This window comes from Triticum urartu, chromosome 7A (assembly GCF_056163025.1).
Source record: "Triticum urartu cultivar PI428250 chromosome 7A, HENAU_Tu73, whole genome shotgun sequence".
In the NCBI taxonomy this organism is placed as follows: domain Eukaryota; kingdom Viridiplantae; phylum Streptophyta; class Magnoliopsida; order Poales; family Poaceae; genus Triticum; species Triticum urartu.
The window spans coordinates 727,042,798-727,059,349 of NC_141879.1; the positions used below are offsets into that span (position 1 = coordinate 727,042,798).

Consider the following 16,552-nt stretch of genomic DNA (forward strand, 5'->3'; position numbering starts at 1 on the left):
GGGCCTCATTCTAAGGCCGCACAGATGCCTCCGTTCTAAAAAAAATATTTCACTGCTCACATTTGTAGCCTAGCTGGCCCTGTCATGTTAGCCATCAGACGCATGCATATCCATCTCACCCTAATTTCAACTTGCTGATTGTGAAGTCGAGTGTCCTTGGTCTTCCTAATTACTACCTGTGAAACTTACTGGATGTCAACCTATCTCGCCCAACGTCTCTGCTTGCTTGCCACTCTCACCTACCGTATGTGCGTGGTTATCCTGGCTGGACATGTCAGCCTCCACATGCATCACCATAATCTGACCTTTGTTAACTGTGAATTATTGTCTGCTTGGCCTACTAGATTGTATTCAAACATGAAAGTCAATGGTCTCGCCCATACATAACGCATCTCTCTTCATTTCTCTATATGCAACCTTGGCCTGATGGAGTCCCAACCAGCTGGTAGGTGGATCCAGTCTGATATCAAGTTGTTAAATGTGAAGTCTTGTATGTTTGGTCTTCTCAAGTATATACAAACCTGTACTTGGTCACCTGACATTGTGCGTACTTAATGCCTCTTCTTTCCCCCTCTTCCTCTCTCTGCAGCCCCAACCAATTGCTGGTAGGTGGATCCAATCTCGTCTTCCTGCGCCTCTCTTCTACTTGGATGTTTTTTTTTGCGGGGTCTACTTGGATGTTTCTTGAGTAGCCAAGCAGGTTGAGCTTCCAGTCCAGGTGAGTGCTCCACTGCGCCGCCTCCTTGCAGCACCACTTCTTCCTCCTCTCAACTCTCTCTTCTCTCTTTGTTTCTCTCACAAGCACACAAATGGAAAAGAACTCAAGAGGCACACCCTGTGCGTCGCACCCAGCTGAAGGAATACATTCGCAAAAAGGACATAGATATGGTAGGGCTACAGGAAATGATCAAAGCAGAGTTCCGTCACTACGAATTGTTATCTATTGACCCGCTAGAGCGTTTTGTTTGGAATCACGAGTCCCCGCGATTGGGCATTCGGGTGGCATGCTTCTAGGTTTTAATGTATCCTTGTATGAGGTGATCTCCTGGGACACTGGTACTTTTCTTCTCGCCGCGCACATTCGTATCCGATCGTCCTTAAGGGAGCTAGCGGTGATTCAGGTCTACGGTCCTGCTGACCACTCTCGCTTGGCGGAGTTCTTGGGAGAACTCCAAGCCAAGGTCCAAGTGATCTCCGCGGCCTTCATCCCGGTGATGGTAGGGGGCGATTTTAACTTGATCCGTTCGGGTGCGGACAAAAACAACAATAACATCAACTGGCAACGGGTGGCCATGTTTAACACTGCAATAACGTCGATGGCCCTTCGGGAAGTGCACAGATCGGGTGCAAGGTTCACCTGGATGAACAAGCAGCTTGCCCCGGTGTGATCAGTGCTCAATCGGGTGTTTGTGTCACCCGACTGGGAGGTGATCTACCCCCTTTGCTCGTTGATTGTGGAAAAACGCATTGGGTCGGATCATGTTCCCTTGGTTCTGTCCTCTAGGGAGGACCGGATCCGTCGAAGCCCGCGTTTCTTTTTTGAAACGGCCTGGTCTGAAGTACCAAAGTTCTATGCCATTTTAAATGAGAAATGGACAAACAACATGCGCCAAATAGGACCACATCGTCGTCCCATGGAGTTCTGAATTGCGGTGGGGGCTGCCTTCGAGCTAGCCTCAAGGGATGGAGAGCGAACCAGGGACGACAAGACAAGGAGCTCAGAGCGAGTTTAGTCGTGGAGATCGCTGGCTTAGACTCCCGGGCTGATGCGAGGGCATTCTCAGAGCAAGAATGGGCGCAACGTTACGCTCTGGAAGGACAAGTTGAGGCTTTGCTGCACGCAGAAGAGGAATATTGGTGGCGTCGTGGTGGCCTTAAATGGGCACTGAAGGGGGACGCCAACACTGAGTACTTTCACGCCTACGCCAATGGCTGAAAACGGAAGTGCGCGACCCTGAGGCTGCAGTCAGAACAAGGGTTGCTGCTGCGCCAAGCGGATATCATGAACCATGTTTATGAGTTCTATATCCAACTGATGGGGGTCTGCAAGGACCAGAGGGCTGGTCTGCGTGCAGACGTGTGGGAGCCATCCAAGCTTGTTTTGGAAAGCGAAAAATGAGAAGTTAGGACTCGCGTTTCTACCCAAAGAGATTGACGATGCGCTCATGAGTATGAAAACGGACACGGCGTTGGGCCCGGACGGGTGGCCGGTGGCCATGTTCAAACACTTATGGCCATTACTTAGGGGTCCTATTTTCGAAGTGTGTAACGGGTTTATGCGTGGAACGGTTGACATTGCCCGCCTTAACTATGGCGTACTCTCGCTCATTCCTAAAGTGGCAGGGGCCGAGAACATCCGCCAATTTAGACTGATCGAGTGGCAGGGGCCGACAACATCCGCCAGTTTAGACCGATCACGTTGATAAATGTGCCGTTTAAGATTTGTTCTAAGGCTTGCACACCTCGTTTGGTTCCGATCATGCATCGTACGATTAGCCAAACTCAATCCGCTTTCATTCAAGGCCGTAACATACTGGAAGGCCCTTTAGCCCTACAGGAAATCATCCATGAGCTCAAACGCACGAAAGAGCCGGCCATTCTTCTTAAATTAGACTTCGAAAAGACTGGGTAAATTGGGATTTCCTGCATCAAGTACTCCTAAGTTGCGGTTTTTCGGCAGTTTGGGTTCGCCAGATATCAGGTAATATATTTATATCTAATTATTATCCAGATGTGCTATTATTGGATTAACTACAAACGACATGCATGACAATAAGGTGCTATTCTTCATGGAAGATATACTATGGTGTTTCTTTCCGTCAAAAGAAAACAATCTATTTTTCTAAAGCCATTTTGAGACGATGAACGCATGACTGATTGATAGAAGAAATGTCAAAGTTTCCTTGTTACAACGCCCAAAGGCCAGCTACTCCATTCTCTAGTTGCCATTCTGCACTGGGCTTTACACAGTAATTAGCCACACTTGATCTCTGTTTGATGCCGCTTCTTCAACGCCAAGTCTTATTTGAGGTTGACATAATAAAGATAAATATGATGGGCCAAAACCGACCTAGACACACATGAAAGGTACGGCCTATAAATATCCAGCATACGAATATGTGGCCCCGCCTGACAGAGAGCGGTTGGTAAGTCCAAACCAGTCGTGTAACAAAATCCAACATTGGATAGAGCAGCACAAGAGAGCTGAGGACGAATATGGCATCGGAAAGCGTACGACCTACTGGAGCCAGCACCGTACGTAGGCCAAGGCCAAATGCAACAGTCAAGCTGGTGAGCGAACCCGGGGTGAAGAAGAGGGCTACCTGGAAGTATTTTCGGCGATCTTGCAGTTTAATGATGGACATGCCGGAGAACATGAGGCAAAGTGTAGCTATTAAGGAGCAGACGAAAGCAGTCGCGTTGGCCGTCATGAACGCATGGAAATACCAGCTACTGGAAACTCCTGCTGGAATGCCACCGTTGCTGCTGTTGCCTGCTTTGACTGCTGCAGGTACGGCGAAGGTTGCACCGAATGTCATCGTTGTGATGAGTACTGATAAAAGGCCAAGTGTCCGGGTTATATCATTCATCTGATCCGAGTCGTTTTTCTCTATCGCCTCTTTTTTCTCTTCATACACTTTTTGCTTCAACAGTTGTACGAGCTCTTTTACCGGGCCCGCCTCTGTTCTGTCTTCTTCCTCTACATTCTTACCGTCCGCCTCATCCTGTTCCTCTGATTGATTCTCTTCATCTTTCTTGATTGACAACTGATTCTGAATGCAGAGATGTTGAACACGATCTCTCCAGAAGCTACCATGACTAGCTCTGGCATCGATGAGTGTCATGTATATCACTCTCTCCGGATTCTGCATGCAAAAACCACCATTAAGAAACATGCATGGTATTTCATGTATAAGGTGGACTAGCTGGAAATTTGACATGTGAGAGCGCAAGCTAGATTAATACTCCCTCCGTCCGGAAATACTTGTCATCAAGATGAATAAAAGAGGATGTATCTAGATGTATTTTAGTTCTAGATACACCCCTTCTTATCCATTTTGATGACAAGTATTTCCGGACGGAGGGAGTACCTGGATATAGGAATATTTTCGTCGTCTCCTTGCTAGATCCAGCGGAGTTTGATCCTTGTTGTTTCTCACATTTAATAATACTTTTGGATTCCGCAGGAGATGACAGAAGATGATTAGATCCTCAACCTCCACAGCTAGGTGTAGTGCGGTGTTGCCATCATTGTCCCGAGCGTTCAGTATGGGCGCAAAAACTGGTGCTTCACAAGCATATTTTACTATATGGTGGACCTTGTTCCGGACAGCAATGTGAAGAAAGGATCTCCCCTGCTTATCAGGAAGAGTGATGCAACCACGGCATCCTTTGAGAAGAATACGGATGGCAACCTTCTTATCCATCAAGGCAGCGATGTGTACAGGCAACAAACCGTTATTATCATGCTGATATGCTGAAGATGGGTTCGCTTCAAGTATATGCCATGCTGCCTGTTTCTCCATCGGAAACCTGGTCATATTGGGGAACATATAGGGGAAAGCTCTATACCATAGGCCATTGCCACATACAAGAGTGTAACATCTACGCATGCGATCTTCAGAGTACAGCGCCGAAACCGCAGAGTGAAGAGGGGTGCTGCCATTTAGGTCCTTCTCTTCGGTAAGATCCTTGTTCCAATCTAGTAGCATTTCTACCATACCTGCAATTAACTTGGAATTTTACGTTAAAAAAACCTAATACTAATAACCGTTCGATTGAAAAAAAGAAACCAAACACAAATTTGGAGCAGCATTAAGGTAATAAGTAATATAGTGGCTATAAGTTTGATGTGAGAGCTTTGGTGGACATTCCCTATAGTTGTTCTTGCTTGTAATTTTTATAGGCCAGACAAGATGTATATGTACTTTGCATGGAAAAAATAGCATGCACATTTGGAGCCTTATCCGCCTAGCTAGCTAGCTACTTCACACAAGTCTATATAAACCCAACAATGGTTATAGTTGTGTTTGGGAGAATAGATTAGACACATGCATGAAACTTAATAGGAAATTGCAAAATAGCAACAAGATAGGGCGAACCAGATTTGTCACTATGGTAGTACAGTACATACAAAAGTTAAAAAAAGATATTGTCATGAGAAATGGATCTGACCGTTCTGTCTATGTGGAGGGTGAACCGCGGCAGCATGCAGTGCGTTTTGTCCATCTGGGCCGGAGTAAGAGAGGCTGCCGCCACTTGTGCTGTGCAACATCTCTGCGATGTCCTTGTGTCTCAAGGAGACAGCCAGATATAGCGGTGAGGTGCTGTCAGGTGCATGATGCAGCGCCAGCCCTGGATCCACCCACATGAGCATCCCGACCATGAACATTGAGTTTGTTCCCAACCTGATGGCCTCATGCAAGGCCGTCTCCCCATGAACGTTGAGCTTCCTCAGCAACAGCTCCACCCCCTTATGGCCGTACTCCTCACCGAGCTGACAAACCAAGTGGAAAAGCATCCTGAGGTTTCCGGACCTGGCAGCGTAGTGCAGTGGTGTGTCGCCGTCGCCTTTCCATTTGGTCGCCTCGAAGACCAACTTGACGCACCTGAAGCAGGAGTTCCCCTCGAAGGCGATCTGGGCGGCGAGCGACCCTTGCAGGTTCAGCTCCGTCATCCTGTGATCGCTCCCGTCGCTGTCGATGTTCCAATCCCGCCTAAGATCCTCGATCTTATGGCAATGCCCGCATAGGGCCGGCGCCAGAAGCACAGAGGGTAGCCATCCGCCCTGCCGCCGCCCTTCAGCAAGAAACTCGGCGAAGGTGCCAGCTCCTTCGCCACAGCCATCCCCCGGCGAGGGAGATCCGCCGTGGGAGGGGGATGTAGGAGTACTCTCATCTCCAGATTCACTAGTGCTGCTCCACGCCATAGATTTTTCTTGTCTATATAATAAGTGCTAGTGCTACAGCGTGCCAATGTCTACTTTGCTGTTCAGCTACCATCTCGCCTTCCTAGCTATTTATACCTCGTGGATGCATCAGTAGCAGCTTTAGTTACCCAAACGTTAGCTAGTCTTGATTACATTGGAATCTGCCCACCAACCATCACATTTTAAAAAAAAGGATATACCCATGCCTCTGCATCTGGACCATGCATGCAGCTATTTTATTAACTATTCACAAAGACCTTACAAAGTAATACATCAGTATGCTTGAAGTCACCATCTTGACAACACACGTGCCGCTACTCCTATCCCCAACTTGATGAAGGGGTGCCAAGTGTCCAAGCCTAATACCAAACATTACATCGCACCGAATCCTAATATCTAAATCCGGATGCCCGAACCAAGCCACAATGCAAGAGGATATATCCATCTCCAGAACAGGTACTGACGCACCAACCTTACTAGGCCTGCCGTCGACGCCACCATGGCGTCAGACAACGTCACTATCCTGCGCGTGTCCATCCACATGCGCCCATCGCCGAAACTCCGCAACGCCATGCGACCATGATCCGCCGTCAGCCTTGCGGTAGATGTAACACCGCTCCTCCTCTTGTCACCTCCAGCCATCACTTGCTCCAAAACGATGCCCCCAGGAGGGAAAGCGATACTGAGAATGCCATCATCGTTTGACCCGGGAGACCCAGATCAAGGGTTTCCCCCGGAGCAGCCCGATCCTGATGACGCAAACTGCAACGATGATGCCTCGACAAGGAAACGACATCAAAGACACCGCCATCGTCCGCTAGGACCGTAGTCGGCGCGATTTTCATCGGCAGTTGCGCCACCGGGCGTGCACCGCCGGCGTCGCTGGTCCCTTCAACCAGAACAAACTCCAAAACGATGCCCTGAAGAGGGACTACGACGCAAAAGCACCGCCGTCGCTCGATCCCAAGGAGATCCAGGGTTTCCCCCGGAGTTGCTTGCGCTGTCAAGGACTAGACGAGGATGATATCCACAGATCCGCCCAGCTGCTGACGTGTCGCACTCGCCATCACGCCGACCACAACCCGAAGACCAAGCCCACACCTGGGCCCAGATCCGACCGCGCCGCTGCCGATCCGGTAACGCCGCCGCCGTCCCTGGCGATAGCGACGCCCTAGACCTTCAAGCCACATGCCGTGGAGGTATGGGATCGCCGAAGCACTGCCACCCCCGCCGTGACGCCCGGCCGCACGCCACACTCTGGCCCGGGTTCACCGGCCCACGCCCGCCCCTCATGAGCGAGAGGGCACCGAGTCCCCCCGCCCCCCCCCCCCCCGCCGCCGGCAACGGCAAGGGAGGAGGAGGAGGAGAGGGGGAGGCGGACCGATGGGATCTGGGGGCCTCCCGGCCGCCACACGGGGGCGACTCGGGAGGGGGAGAATGCATTACACACAAGAAGGATGATGGTATAGTCACATAAAGAATGGTTTAGATTCCAACTTACCGCATGTCTTTGTCTCCGACCACGGCCCTCGCAAAATGGACGCACATGACACTTGTCTTAAGCTCTAGGGTTTTTCCTCATACGACGCAAGGCGGGAGGGAGCCGCCGAGTCGGGGATGGAGCGGAGGCGTCGAGAAGGCCAGGCGCCGACCAATCTAGATGGAGCAAAGGGTGAAGATGGATCACTTGGGAGGGTTCATGAGAAAGCCGAACCACAAAATCTTCATAGTTGACGTGCTTCCGGTGGCACGTTACAGATGACCCCATCTGTGACGGTTGGCCATGGGCCGGTCAGTGATTATGGCCAGTGCTATTCGGTCTGCAGTAGTGAATATGCAGGCCGCATACTAGTTTTTGAAGCAACCTCGAAAAAATATCACGATGAAGCATGTGATAGCGATTCTGCTAGACCCCTTTAGACAAGTCATCATATGGATGATTATTGCGGCGTCCGGCCCAATTATATGACGCCTCTAGAGTTACTCTAAGGCACATAGTTCAACAAACTAAGGAAACAGCAAACAACATGATATGCACAGTAAGCATCTCGACGTTGTCGCCCACCATCGTGGCCCTAGTGGTCTTCGTGCGAAGTCACCGTCCTACATGCGATCTGTCCTCTTTGATCTGGCAATCAGCGAGTTCCGAATTTCTCCTTCGAAGGAAAACAAGGACTGGCATATATGACGCTCTTTGGACACCTTGATTGAATTGGGGCCCATCGTGTACACCCGCAACATCAGCATAACCAGCTTCACCGGGGTATCGCGAAGCTCTGATTTTACTGACACCTCGGGACATGTCCGCACCAAGATTTTCAAGGGATCAACACATGCGGAGAATGCCATCAAGTGGCGAAGGCGACGTCTTGGATGCGATGAAGACTTTGCTTCACAGGCAGATGTCCAGGCTTGGCTTGCAGGATATGTTCCCGTCCAGACCGGGCACGAGTTCCTGTGAGCCTGGTGGTACATTACTCGTAGTAGTAGACTCTGCAAGTGGGGGCGGCAGCATTGGAGACCTCTTTGTTGGTGGTGCTCCTTTGAGTACCGAGTCGTGATTGCTAGGGTGAAAACCCAAGTTCTGGCCTTTATTGGTTGTGCCTGGCAGTGACCTTGTTGAAGGCATTGTTTTGGGAACGTGTTTTTTCTCCAAGGTGAAAACCTACGATCTTTGATCGGGCAACGACAACGCTTGTGCATTGTTTTCTTCTTGAAGGCGTTGCTTTTGAAGAACCTTCTTTCTAGTCCGGGTGCTGGCTTTGATGGTGGTTAGAGTGCTGCTATTGCGGATCATCGATCAACATCGTAGAGTCTTTTTTCTTGTTTTTATTTTCTTTTTTGGCTATGTGCATTCTAAATGTTTTTAGACATCTTGTTGGTGCAGAGAGTGTGTGTAATTGGTATCTACTTGATATTAACATATTCCCCTTTTTAAAAAAGTACCTAAAGAAAGGGATTTTTTTTGCAGGTTCCATTTATCTTTGCTTGCACTGTCGTTTTTAGTTTTATGTTTCTTATCTGCCCGATTCCTCATGCAAGCTGGCAACTCCAGATCCCATCTCAAACAAGTTTATTTTGTCTTGCAACAGGATTGAGTCGGGTCCGTGCATGCATGTGCACCACCCTCTCGTATTCTTTTGGATGCATCCGTGATGTTGCCAGTGATAAAATTAAGGAAGATGCATCTCTTACATTACATGTATTCTCTTTGGCAGGCACCCATCAGACTAATAAGCATGCTAGTCCTAGTTTCATGATGGGCATCAAATTAGCTGTCATAACTTTGGGTACTAGCTAGTATGACGACAAGGATGCATCCAATCCAATCATCGTAGAGAGAGATCGAGTCGTTTGCCTATTTGTCTGCCACAATTAAGGAAGCAGGTAAGCAGGTCAGAGCTAACCACAATATTCAACTCTTGCTTGATCAATAGGAGTTTTTTTTTATAGGAGTTTAAAGCAGAGGAAGACAAAAGAGGACAGTGGAGCTAGATCAACATGTTGACTTTCAGCCCAACCGCCGGTACGCTCTCTCTCTCCACATGCATGGCACCCTCCCCACGTGAACATCTTCGTGAGGCCTATGTCTTTTTTTTCTTTTACTTTGTCACTAACGTTGTCCCTCTGTACGTGTTTTTCGTTGTTTTGAATGTGTTGACTGTGCACATCATGGTATGCAAAGATTGGATATTCACTTAATGTGGTTATGTCGGTTCAATATGACGGTTGGATGAAATCCTCTTTATGAAAAAAAAAATGCACCTGAAAAAGCACACCCAGTCTACATTAAGCAGCCAATCTTATAGCTACCTTTCAGAAGCGGGAACTTGATAATGGCAAGTGTAAATCTGAACTAAGAATAACAATTAATTCTCACTATAACCACCGCACAACAAAAAACATTTAGGCCATCTCCAAGTCGAACCCGCAAACCGCCCGCATATGTCCAGACCGCGGAAGCCATCCAACGCGGGCCTATATCAGCCCGCAGCGCGATACGGACGTACTCAGGAGCAGGCCAGGGAAAAGACCACCGGCGGGCCACCGGGGGAGGCCGCCGCCGCAACCAGTGGAGGCCTTTTGATGCTTCCATGAATGGATCTGAGAGGGCAGGGGCGATGGGAGATGGTGGGAGAAAGGCCCCGCCGCCACCATCCCAGTGCCCGGCGAGGCTTCACCGGCCGGCCCTCCGGCAGCGACGATGTGAGGGTGGGCAGGAAGAGGGGTGCCCATCCCGGCGGTGGCTGGATTACCTAGAGTCGCCCGGGTGGGGCGCTGCGAGGGCCTAGGGTTTTGGCATAGGACGTTACTCCAACGGCTAATTGCTCGTGTGTATTATGGAACTGATGGAGTATTTGTCACTGTGCTGGTTGAATATTTATGAAATGCATCTTTTTTTTATAGTGGTTCCATTAAGAAATGGATAAACGGCCAAACATATCATGGTTTACATCACGTGCGAAGACCGTCAACCACAACCCTTGGTTTCCGTGGAGATGCCCTAAATGTTTTGTGTTGGCTTATGCGTTGGCTTATTACAACAAAGGCACTCTTCCTATATGAAAACGGTATTTTTCAAACCTTGTATCCACATAGACTTTTGCTTCAAGTAGATTGAACACGAAATGCATGCCGCTTGTGCAAAAACAATTTCTGCGGGAGCTGCCAGGAGAAAGTGCATTGAAATTTACCTGCTAGGAACAAAACCCATGGAAAAAATTTAGGGACCCTAAGGAAATTTTAGTCCACAAAATTCTGTGTTTGAGTAGATCTGAGTCAAGTAATCAAGACCTCCCGAGCCAAGAAACTAATGAATCAACAAGAACACATCGGCGTAAACCGCGACTGTGGAGTGCATACACAGACGCCCGACATTGCTACCTCGTGGAGCTGTGGTGGGCAGTAAGTCGTGCCCGCCACTGAAAATGTTCTACTAATGACAGGAGGTCAGTGGTCGCGCCCCTTGGAGGTCAGTGGTCGCATCCAAAAACCTTTAACCCATTTTGGCCATGAGAGTCCACTATATCTATCTATAAATTGATTAAGATCCTTCAAGTAAGTTGTCATAAGTGCAAGCAAGAAAAGTTGCTCTCTAAATATGTATTATCTTTTAGTGTGAGGAAAAATAAGATTTATACGAACCTGTGATATGGAAGAAATAAAGGCGACGTATCGCATAATAAAGTTCTTTATCACAAGCGGCAATATAAAGTGATGTTTCATTGTATTAAGATTTAGTGCATCCAACCAAAAAGCGCATGACAACTTCTGATTCCCTCTGCGTAGGGCCTATCTTTTATTTTTATCGTCTACCCTTATACAAGAGTCATGGTGATCTTCACTCTTCTTTTTAGACTTTCTTTTGTTGGCAAGCACTATGTGTTGGGGAAAGATCTAGACAAACATATCCATTCGGATGTAGGTGATCATAAACTATTATTGTTGACATTACTCTTGAGGTAAAAGGTTGGGAGGCGAAACTATAAGCCCCTATTTTTCTATGTGTCTGACTGAAGCTTTGATCTCAAAATATCGTGTGAGTGTTAGCTATTATGAAAGACTAAAAGATGGTTGAGTATGTGGACTTGCTAAATAAGAGCTCTTACATTGACTCTTTCCGATATTATGATAAATTGCAATTGCCTCAATGACCGAGATCATAGTTTGTTAGTTTTCAATAAAGTTTTTGGTTCATACTTTACCTTGTGAGCGAAATATCACTTTAGCATAAGAAGTTATATGGCAATATATTGTTGTTCTAAAGATGATCATGATACCCTCATGTCCGTATTTTGTTTTATCGACACCTCTATCTCAAAACATGCGGACATGATTATCGATTTCGGCATTCACTTGAGGACAAACAAGGTCTAAGCTTGGGGGAGTTGATACGTCCAATTTGCATCATGTTTTTATATATTTATTGCATTATGGGTTGTTATTTCACATTATGGTTCAATACTTATGCCTTTTCTCTCTTATTTTATAAGATTTATATGAAGATGGAGAATGCCGGGAGCTGGAATTCTGGACCGGAAAGGAGCAAATCTAAGATACTATTCTGCACAACTTCTTATGTCCTGAAACTTTACAGAGAATTGTTTTGGAATATATGAAAAATATTTTTTTGACCATGTTATATATGAAAAATACTGGGCGAAGAAACAACATAAGGGGACCCACCAGGTAGCCGCAAGCCTGGGGGGGCACGCCCTACCCCTCAGGGCGCACCTCCCTATCTTGTGGGCCCCCTGGCCAGGCCCCGGTGTCCATCTTCTGCTATATGAAAGGTTTTTACCTAGAAAAAAAATCAAAAGCAAGCTTTCTAGACGAAGCGCCGCCATCTCGATGCGGAACCTGAAGTAATCTAGGGCTCCAGCGAGGCGATTTCACCGGGGAAACGTCCCTCCGGGAGGGGGAAATCGATGTCATCGTCATCACCAACGATCCTCTCATCGAGGGAGGGTCATTCTTCATCAACATCTTTACCAACACCATCTCCTCTCAAACCCTAGTTCATCTCTTGTATTCAATCTTTGTCTCAAAACCTCGGATTGGTACATGTGGGTTGCTTGTAGTGTTGATTACTCTTTGTAGTTGATGCTAGTTGGTTTTCTTGGTCGAAGATCATATGTTCAGATCCTTAATGATATTCAATAACCCTCCGATCTTGAACATGAGCATGCTTTATGAGTAGTTACGTTTGTTTCTGAGGACATGGGAGAAGTCTTGTTATAAGTAATCATGTGAATTTGGTATTCGTTTGATATTTTGATGAGATGTATGTTGTTTTTCCTCTCTAGTGGTGTTTTGTGAACATCGACTACATGACACTTTACCATGATTTGGGCCTAGGGGAAGGCACTGGGAAGTAATAAGTAGATGATGGGTTGCTAGAATAACAGAAGCTTAAACCCTAGTTTATGCGTTGCATCATAAGGGGCTGATTTGGATCCACATGTTTCGCGTTGCTTGAGCCTTCGCCAATGTTGTGCCTTCCTTTGCTACTTGGGGACTCCCAATCTGCGCGTGAGTACATGAGTTGGTCACCACCTCCTCCTTTGCCCTTCCGACAGCCACGAGCATTCTCTTCCCATGTTCGCAGACGTTTGATCGCTTCCGTTATGGTCATGTCGTCGATGTCGTAAAGTTGCTCGAGTGTGGCGATGATGTATGTGAATTTATCAGTCACCAAAATGAAAAACTTCTGAACAATCTCCGTCTCCTCGAGCTTTGCACCAAGCGCGCGGATCTCTCCCACCAAAGTAGTCAGACGCATGGCATAGTCGTTCACCGATTCAGTTTCCTCCATCTGCAACTTGTGAAATTGGTGCTTTAACACTTGTGCCCGAGCCTTCGTGACACGATCTTCTCCAATCCTCATCTCTTTGAGTGCGTTCCACGCGTCGCTTGCCGTCTCAAACTCCGCCAATGTCATCAGCACGGAATCCGGCATAGACTAGGCTATGGCGGCCATGGCACCTTCGTCGCACTCCTTGTCGACGTCGTCGTCCGTGATGGCCTCCCACACTCGTAGGGTTTGGAGAATAATCTTCATCTTGACCGCACACACGTCGTAGTTGGCGTCGGTGAGCATAGGGTACTGGATGGGGATGTTGCGATGCGCCTGTACGTTGGCGCCGCCCGTTCCGCCACCACTGGTCGCTGACTTGCCGCTCTTCTGCACCTTATCACCATTCTCGTTCGCCTTGGAATCGCCGTTGCCGGATTTGACTGACTTAGAGTTGCTGTCCGTCATCGTAAATCGTCGAGACTCTAGATACCAATTGTTGGGTCTTGAACTCTGAATCAAAATCACCCAAGATCACCACGAATGTGTACGTGCAAAGCTAACTCGAACAAGCACACATGCACGTGCCGTGCAATCTTGGATTCATGCTTAACTCTAACATTCACTCCCTTAAACACGACATCCTGGTTGCGACCTGGATCCCAAACACGGTCGCTCGTAGGTTTTACCCCAGGTATTGCCTTCATCGTTCCACATAGAATCCCAGTCACCAACTTTGCTATTGTCAACTCATCCGTAGCTTGACGCCAGCGCTCCTCCTTGGTCATGTCTTCAACCTTCACCTGTTCTCCGGTACTTGGTAGACTGTCTTTTGGATCATCCAAAGAATATCTTTTGAACCCGCGTGAGACCATACTTTGGTCTAACTTTGAATTCCAAGCTCTTGGCGCTTGCTTCAGCCTGTAAAGTGCCTTCTTGAGCTTGTACACTTTCCCTTCTCCTTTCTTTTCATAGCCGAGGGGTTGTTCCACGTACACTTCTTCTGTCAGGTCACCGTTGAGGAAAGCGGATTTAACATCCATATGATGAACCTCCCAATCCTCTTGTGCTGCCAAAGCTAGGAGCACTCTCACCGTCTCGATTCAAGCAACCGGTGCAAACACCTCCTCATAGTCAACTCCTTGACATTGTATGTAGCCCTTTGCGATGAGTCTTGCTTTGTACTTCACAATGGCACCCTTTGTGTCTTTCTTTAACATGTAAACCCACTTTAAACATATCACCTTTTGGTTCGGAGGTCGGGTTACCAAAGTCCATGTGCCATTGCTCTCGATCGCCTTCATCTCCTCATCCATGGCGTGCATCCAACTTGAACTTTTTCTCGCCTCTACGAAGTTCTCCGGCTCCTCAACTCCGAGTAAACAAAAATCGGAGTACTCGAGAGTAACTGGCTTTGCGTACTTGTAGACTTTCTTGAGGGTCTTGTAGCGACGAGGCCCGGAAGATTCCGTTGTGGCTTGCGTAGGAGGCGACACAAATTGTGTCGGCGTCGATGCACTTGAGGAAGACCGTCGAGTCTCGGGCGTGGTAGATGCCGGATCGTTGGCATCCTCGTCGTCGGCGTATTCGTCGTTGGCGTAGTCGTTGTGATCGTGACTATCATCTTGATTGTCGTCGTCACTATGCTCCTCGTTGTCGATGTCAGTGTCGAGATCTCTACCCGTGTCTTGCGCGTCGTCGTCGCTATCACCTTGCGACCCATGCGCGTCGTCGTTGGTGTCGGCACCATGATGATCACTACCATTTTGGTCACCTTGGTTGGGCGTCTTGCCAATCACCTGGACGTCTTCCCCTGCATCATCATCAGCTGGAAATTCCACCGCGAATATATTACCGTTTGGAGCATCGTTGGCTGTTGTGCTACAATTCCATGCTTGGTTTTCTTCAAACATGACATCACGTGAAATCCGTAGACGCTTGGTTTGTGGATCATAGAAGCGGTATGCCTTCGTGCCGGAACTCCTCTCGTATCCGATGAACACCATCATGGTGCTACGGTTGGCAAGCTTTGAGAGATGTGGTTCCGCCGTCTTCACATGGGCCACGCACCCAAAAGTCCATAGATGAGACACGTTCGGCTTACATCCGTAAATTGCTTCATATGGAGTCTTGCCGATCACTGCCATCGTTGGAGTCCGGTTGAGAAGATAGACTATCGTCGAGACAGCTTCTCCCCAAAAAGTCCCTGGCAAGTTCTTGCTCTTGAGTAAACTTCTCGCCATGTCAACGACGGTCCGGTTGCGCCTTTCAACAACCCCGTTCTGCTGTGGCGTATAAGGTGCCGTGAGGAACCTCTTTATGCCAATCTTCTCGCAGTAGTCATTGAACTCGTTCGACATAAACTCTCCGCCGTGATCTGTCCGTAGATCATGAACCTTCAGCTTGTGTTCCATCTCCGTTGCAGCCTTCAACTTCTTGAACGCTTCAAGCGCCTCATCTTTAGATCATAGGAGAATGACCCACATGTATCTCGAGTAGTCATCTACCACAAGGAAGAAGTACTTCTTTCCTCCCTGAGTTGTGATAACCCACAAGTATAGGGGATCGCAACAGCTTTTGAGGGCAGAGTATTCAACCCAAATTTATTGATTCGACACAAGGGGAGCCAAAGAATATTCTCAAGTATTAGCAGCTGAGTTGTCAATTCAACCACACCTGGAAACTTAGTATCTGCAGCAAAGTGTTTAGTAGCAAGTAATATGATAGTGATGGTAACGGTAACAAAAGAGTAATGAAAGCAAAGTAATATTTTTGGTATTTTGTAGTGATTGTAACAATAGCAACGGGAAAGTAAATAAGCGTAAACCATTATATGGAAAGCTCGTAGGCATTGGATCAATGATGGATAATTATGCCGGATGCGGTTCATCATGTAACAGTCATAACATAGGGTGACACAGAACTAGCTCCAATTCGTCAATGTAATGTAGGCATATATTCTGAATATAGTCATACGTGCTTATGGAAAAGAACTTGCATGACATCTTTTGTCCTACCCTCCCGTGGCAGCGGGGTCCTAATGGAAACTAAGGGATATTAAGGCCTCCTTTTAATAGAGAACTGGAACAGAGCATTAGCACGTAGTGAATACATGAACTCCTCAAACTACGGTCATCACCGGTAAGTATCCCGATTATTGTCACTTCGGGGTTAACGGATCATAACACATAATAGGTGACTATAGACTTGCAAGATAGCATCTAGAACTCTCATATATTGATGAAAACATAATAGGTTCATATCTGAAATCATGGCACTCGGGCCCTAGTGACAAGCATTAAGCATAGCAAAGTCATAGCAACATCAAT

The 16,552-nt window shown here is 47.6% G+C and overlaps 1 protein-coding gene and 1 long non-coding RNA gene across 2 annotated transcripts; one reads left to right on the forward strand and one right to left on the reverse strand.

Moving 5' to 3' along the window:
• Positions 1 to 802: 802 nt before the first annotated feature.
• Positions 803 to 7,241, reverse strand: LOC147962305 (uncharacterized). Its single transcript, XM_087534751.1, has 3 exons — positions 5,176 to 7,241; positions 4,092 to 4,723; positions 803 to 3,866 (listed from the first exon to the last, which is right to left on the reverse strand). The coding sequence occupies exons 1-3, from the start codon at positions 5,927 to 5,929 to the stop codon at positions 3,009 to 3,011; spliced, it is 2,244 nt and encodes a 747-aa protein (XP_087390877.1). The 5' UTR covers positions 5,930 to 7,241; the 3' UTR covers positions 803 to 3,008.
• On the forward strand, positions 4,544 to 12,650 carry LOC147962306 (uncharacterized). Its single transcript, XR_015610394.1, has 3 exons — positions 4,544 to 4,683; positions 9,148 to 9,455; positions 11,923 to 12,650. It is a non-coding gene; the product is annotated as an uncharacterized LOC147962306 (long non-coding RNA).
• The last annotated feature ends 3,902 nt before the right edge of the window (positions 12,651 to 16,552 follow it).

Excerpts from the sequence above, each read along its gene's own strand:
- LOC147962305 (XM_087534751.1), bottom strand. The coding sequence starts at position 5,929 with ATGGCGTGGAGCAGCACTAGTGAATCTGGAGATGAGAGTACTCCTACA. Across the intron at positions 4,724-5,175 it reads CCCTCCACATAGACAGAACG|GTATGGTAGAAATGCTACTA; the intron begins GTCAGATCCATT and ends AGTTAATTGCAG. Across the intron at positions 3,867-4,091 it reads GAAAATATTCCTATATCCAG|AATCCGGAGAGAGTGATATA; the intron begins GTACTCCCTCCG and ends TTTTGCATGCAG.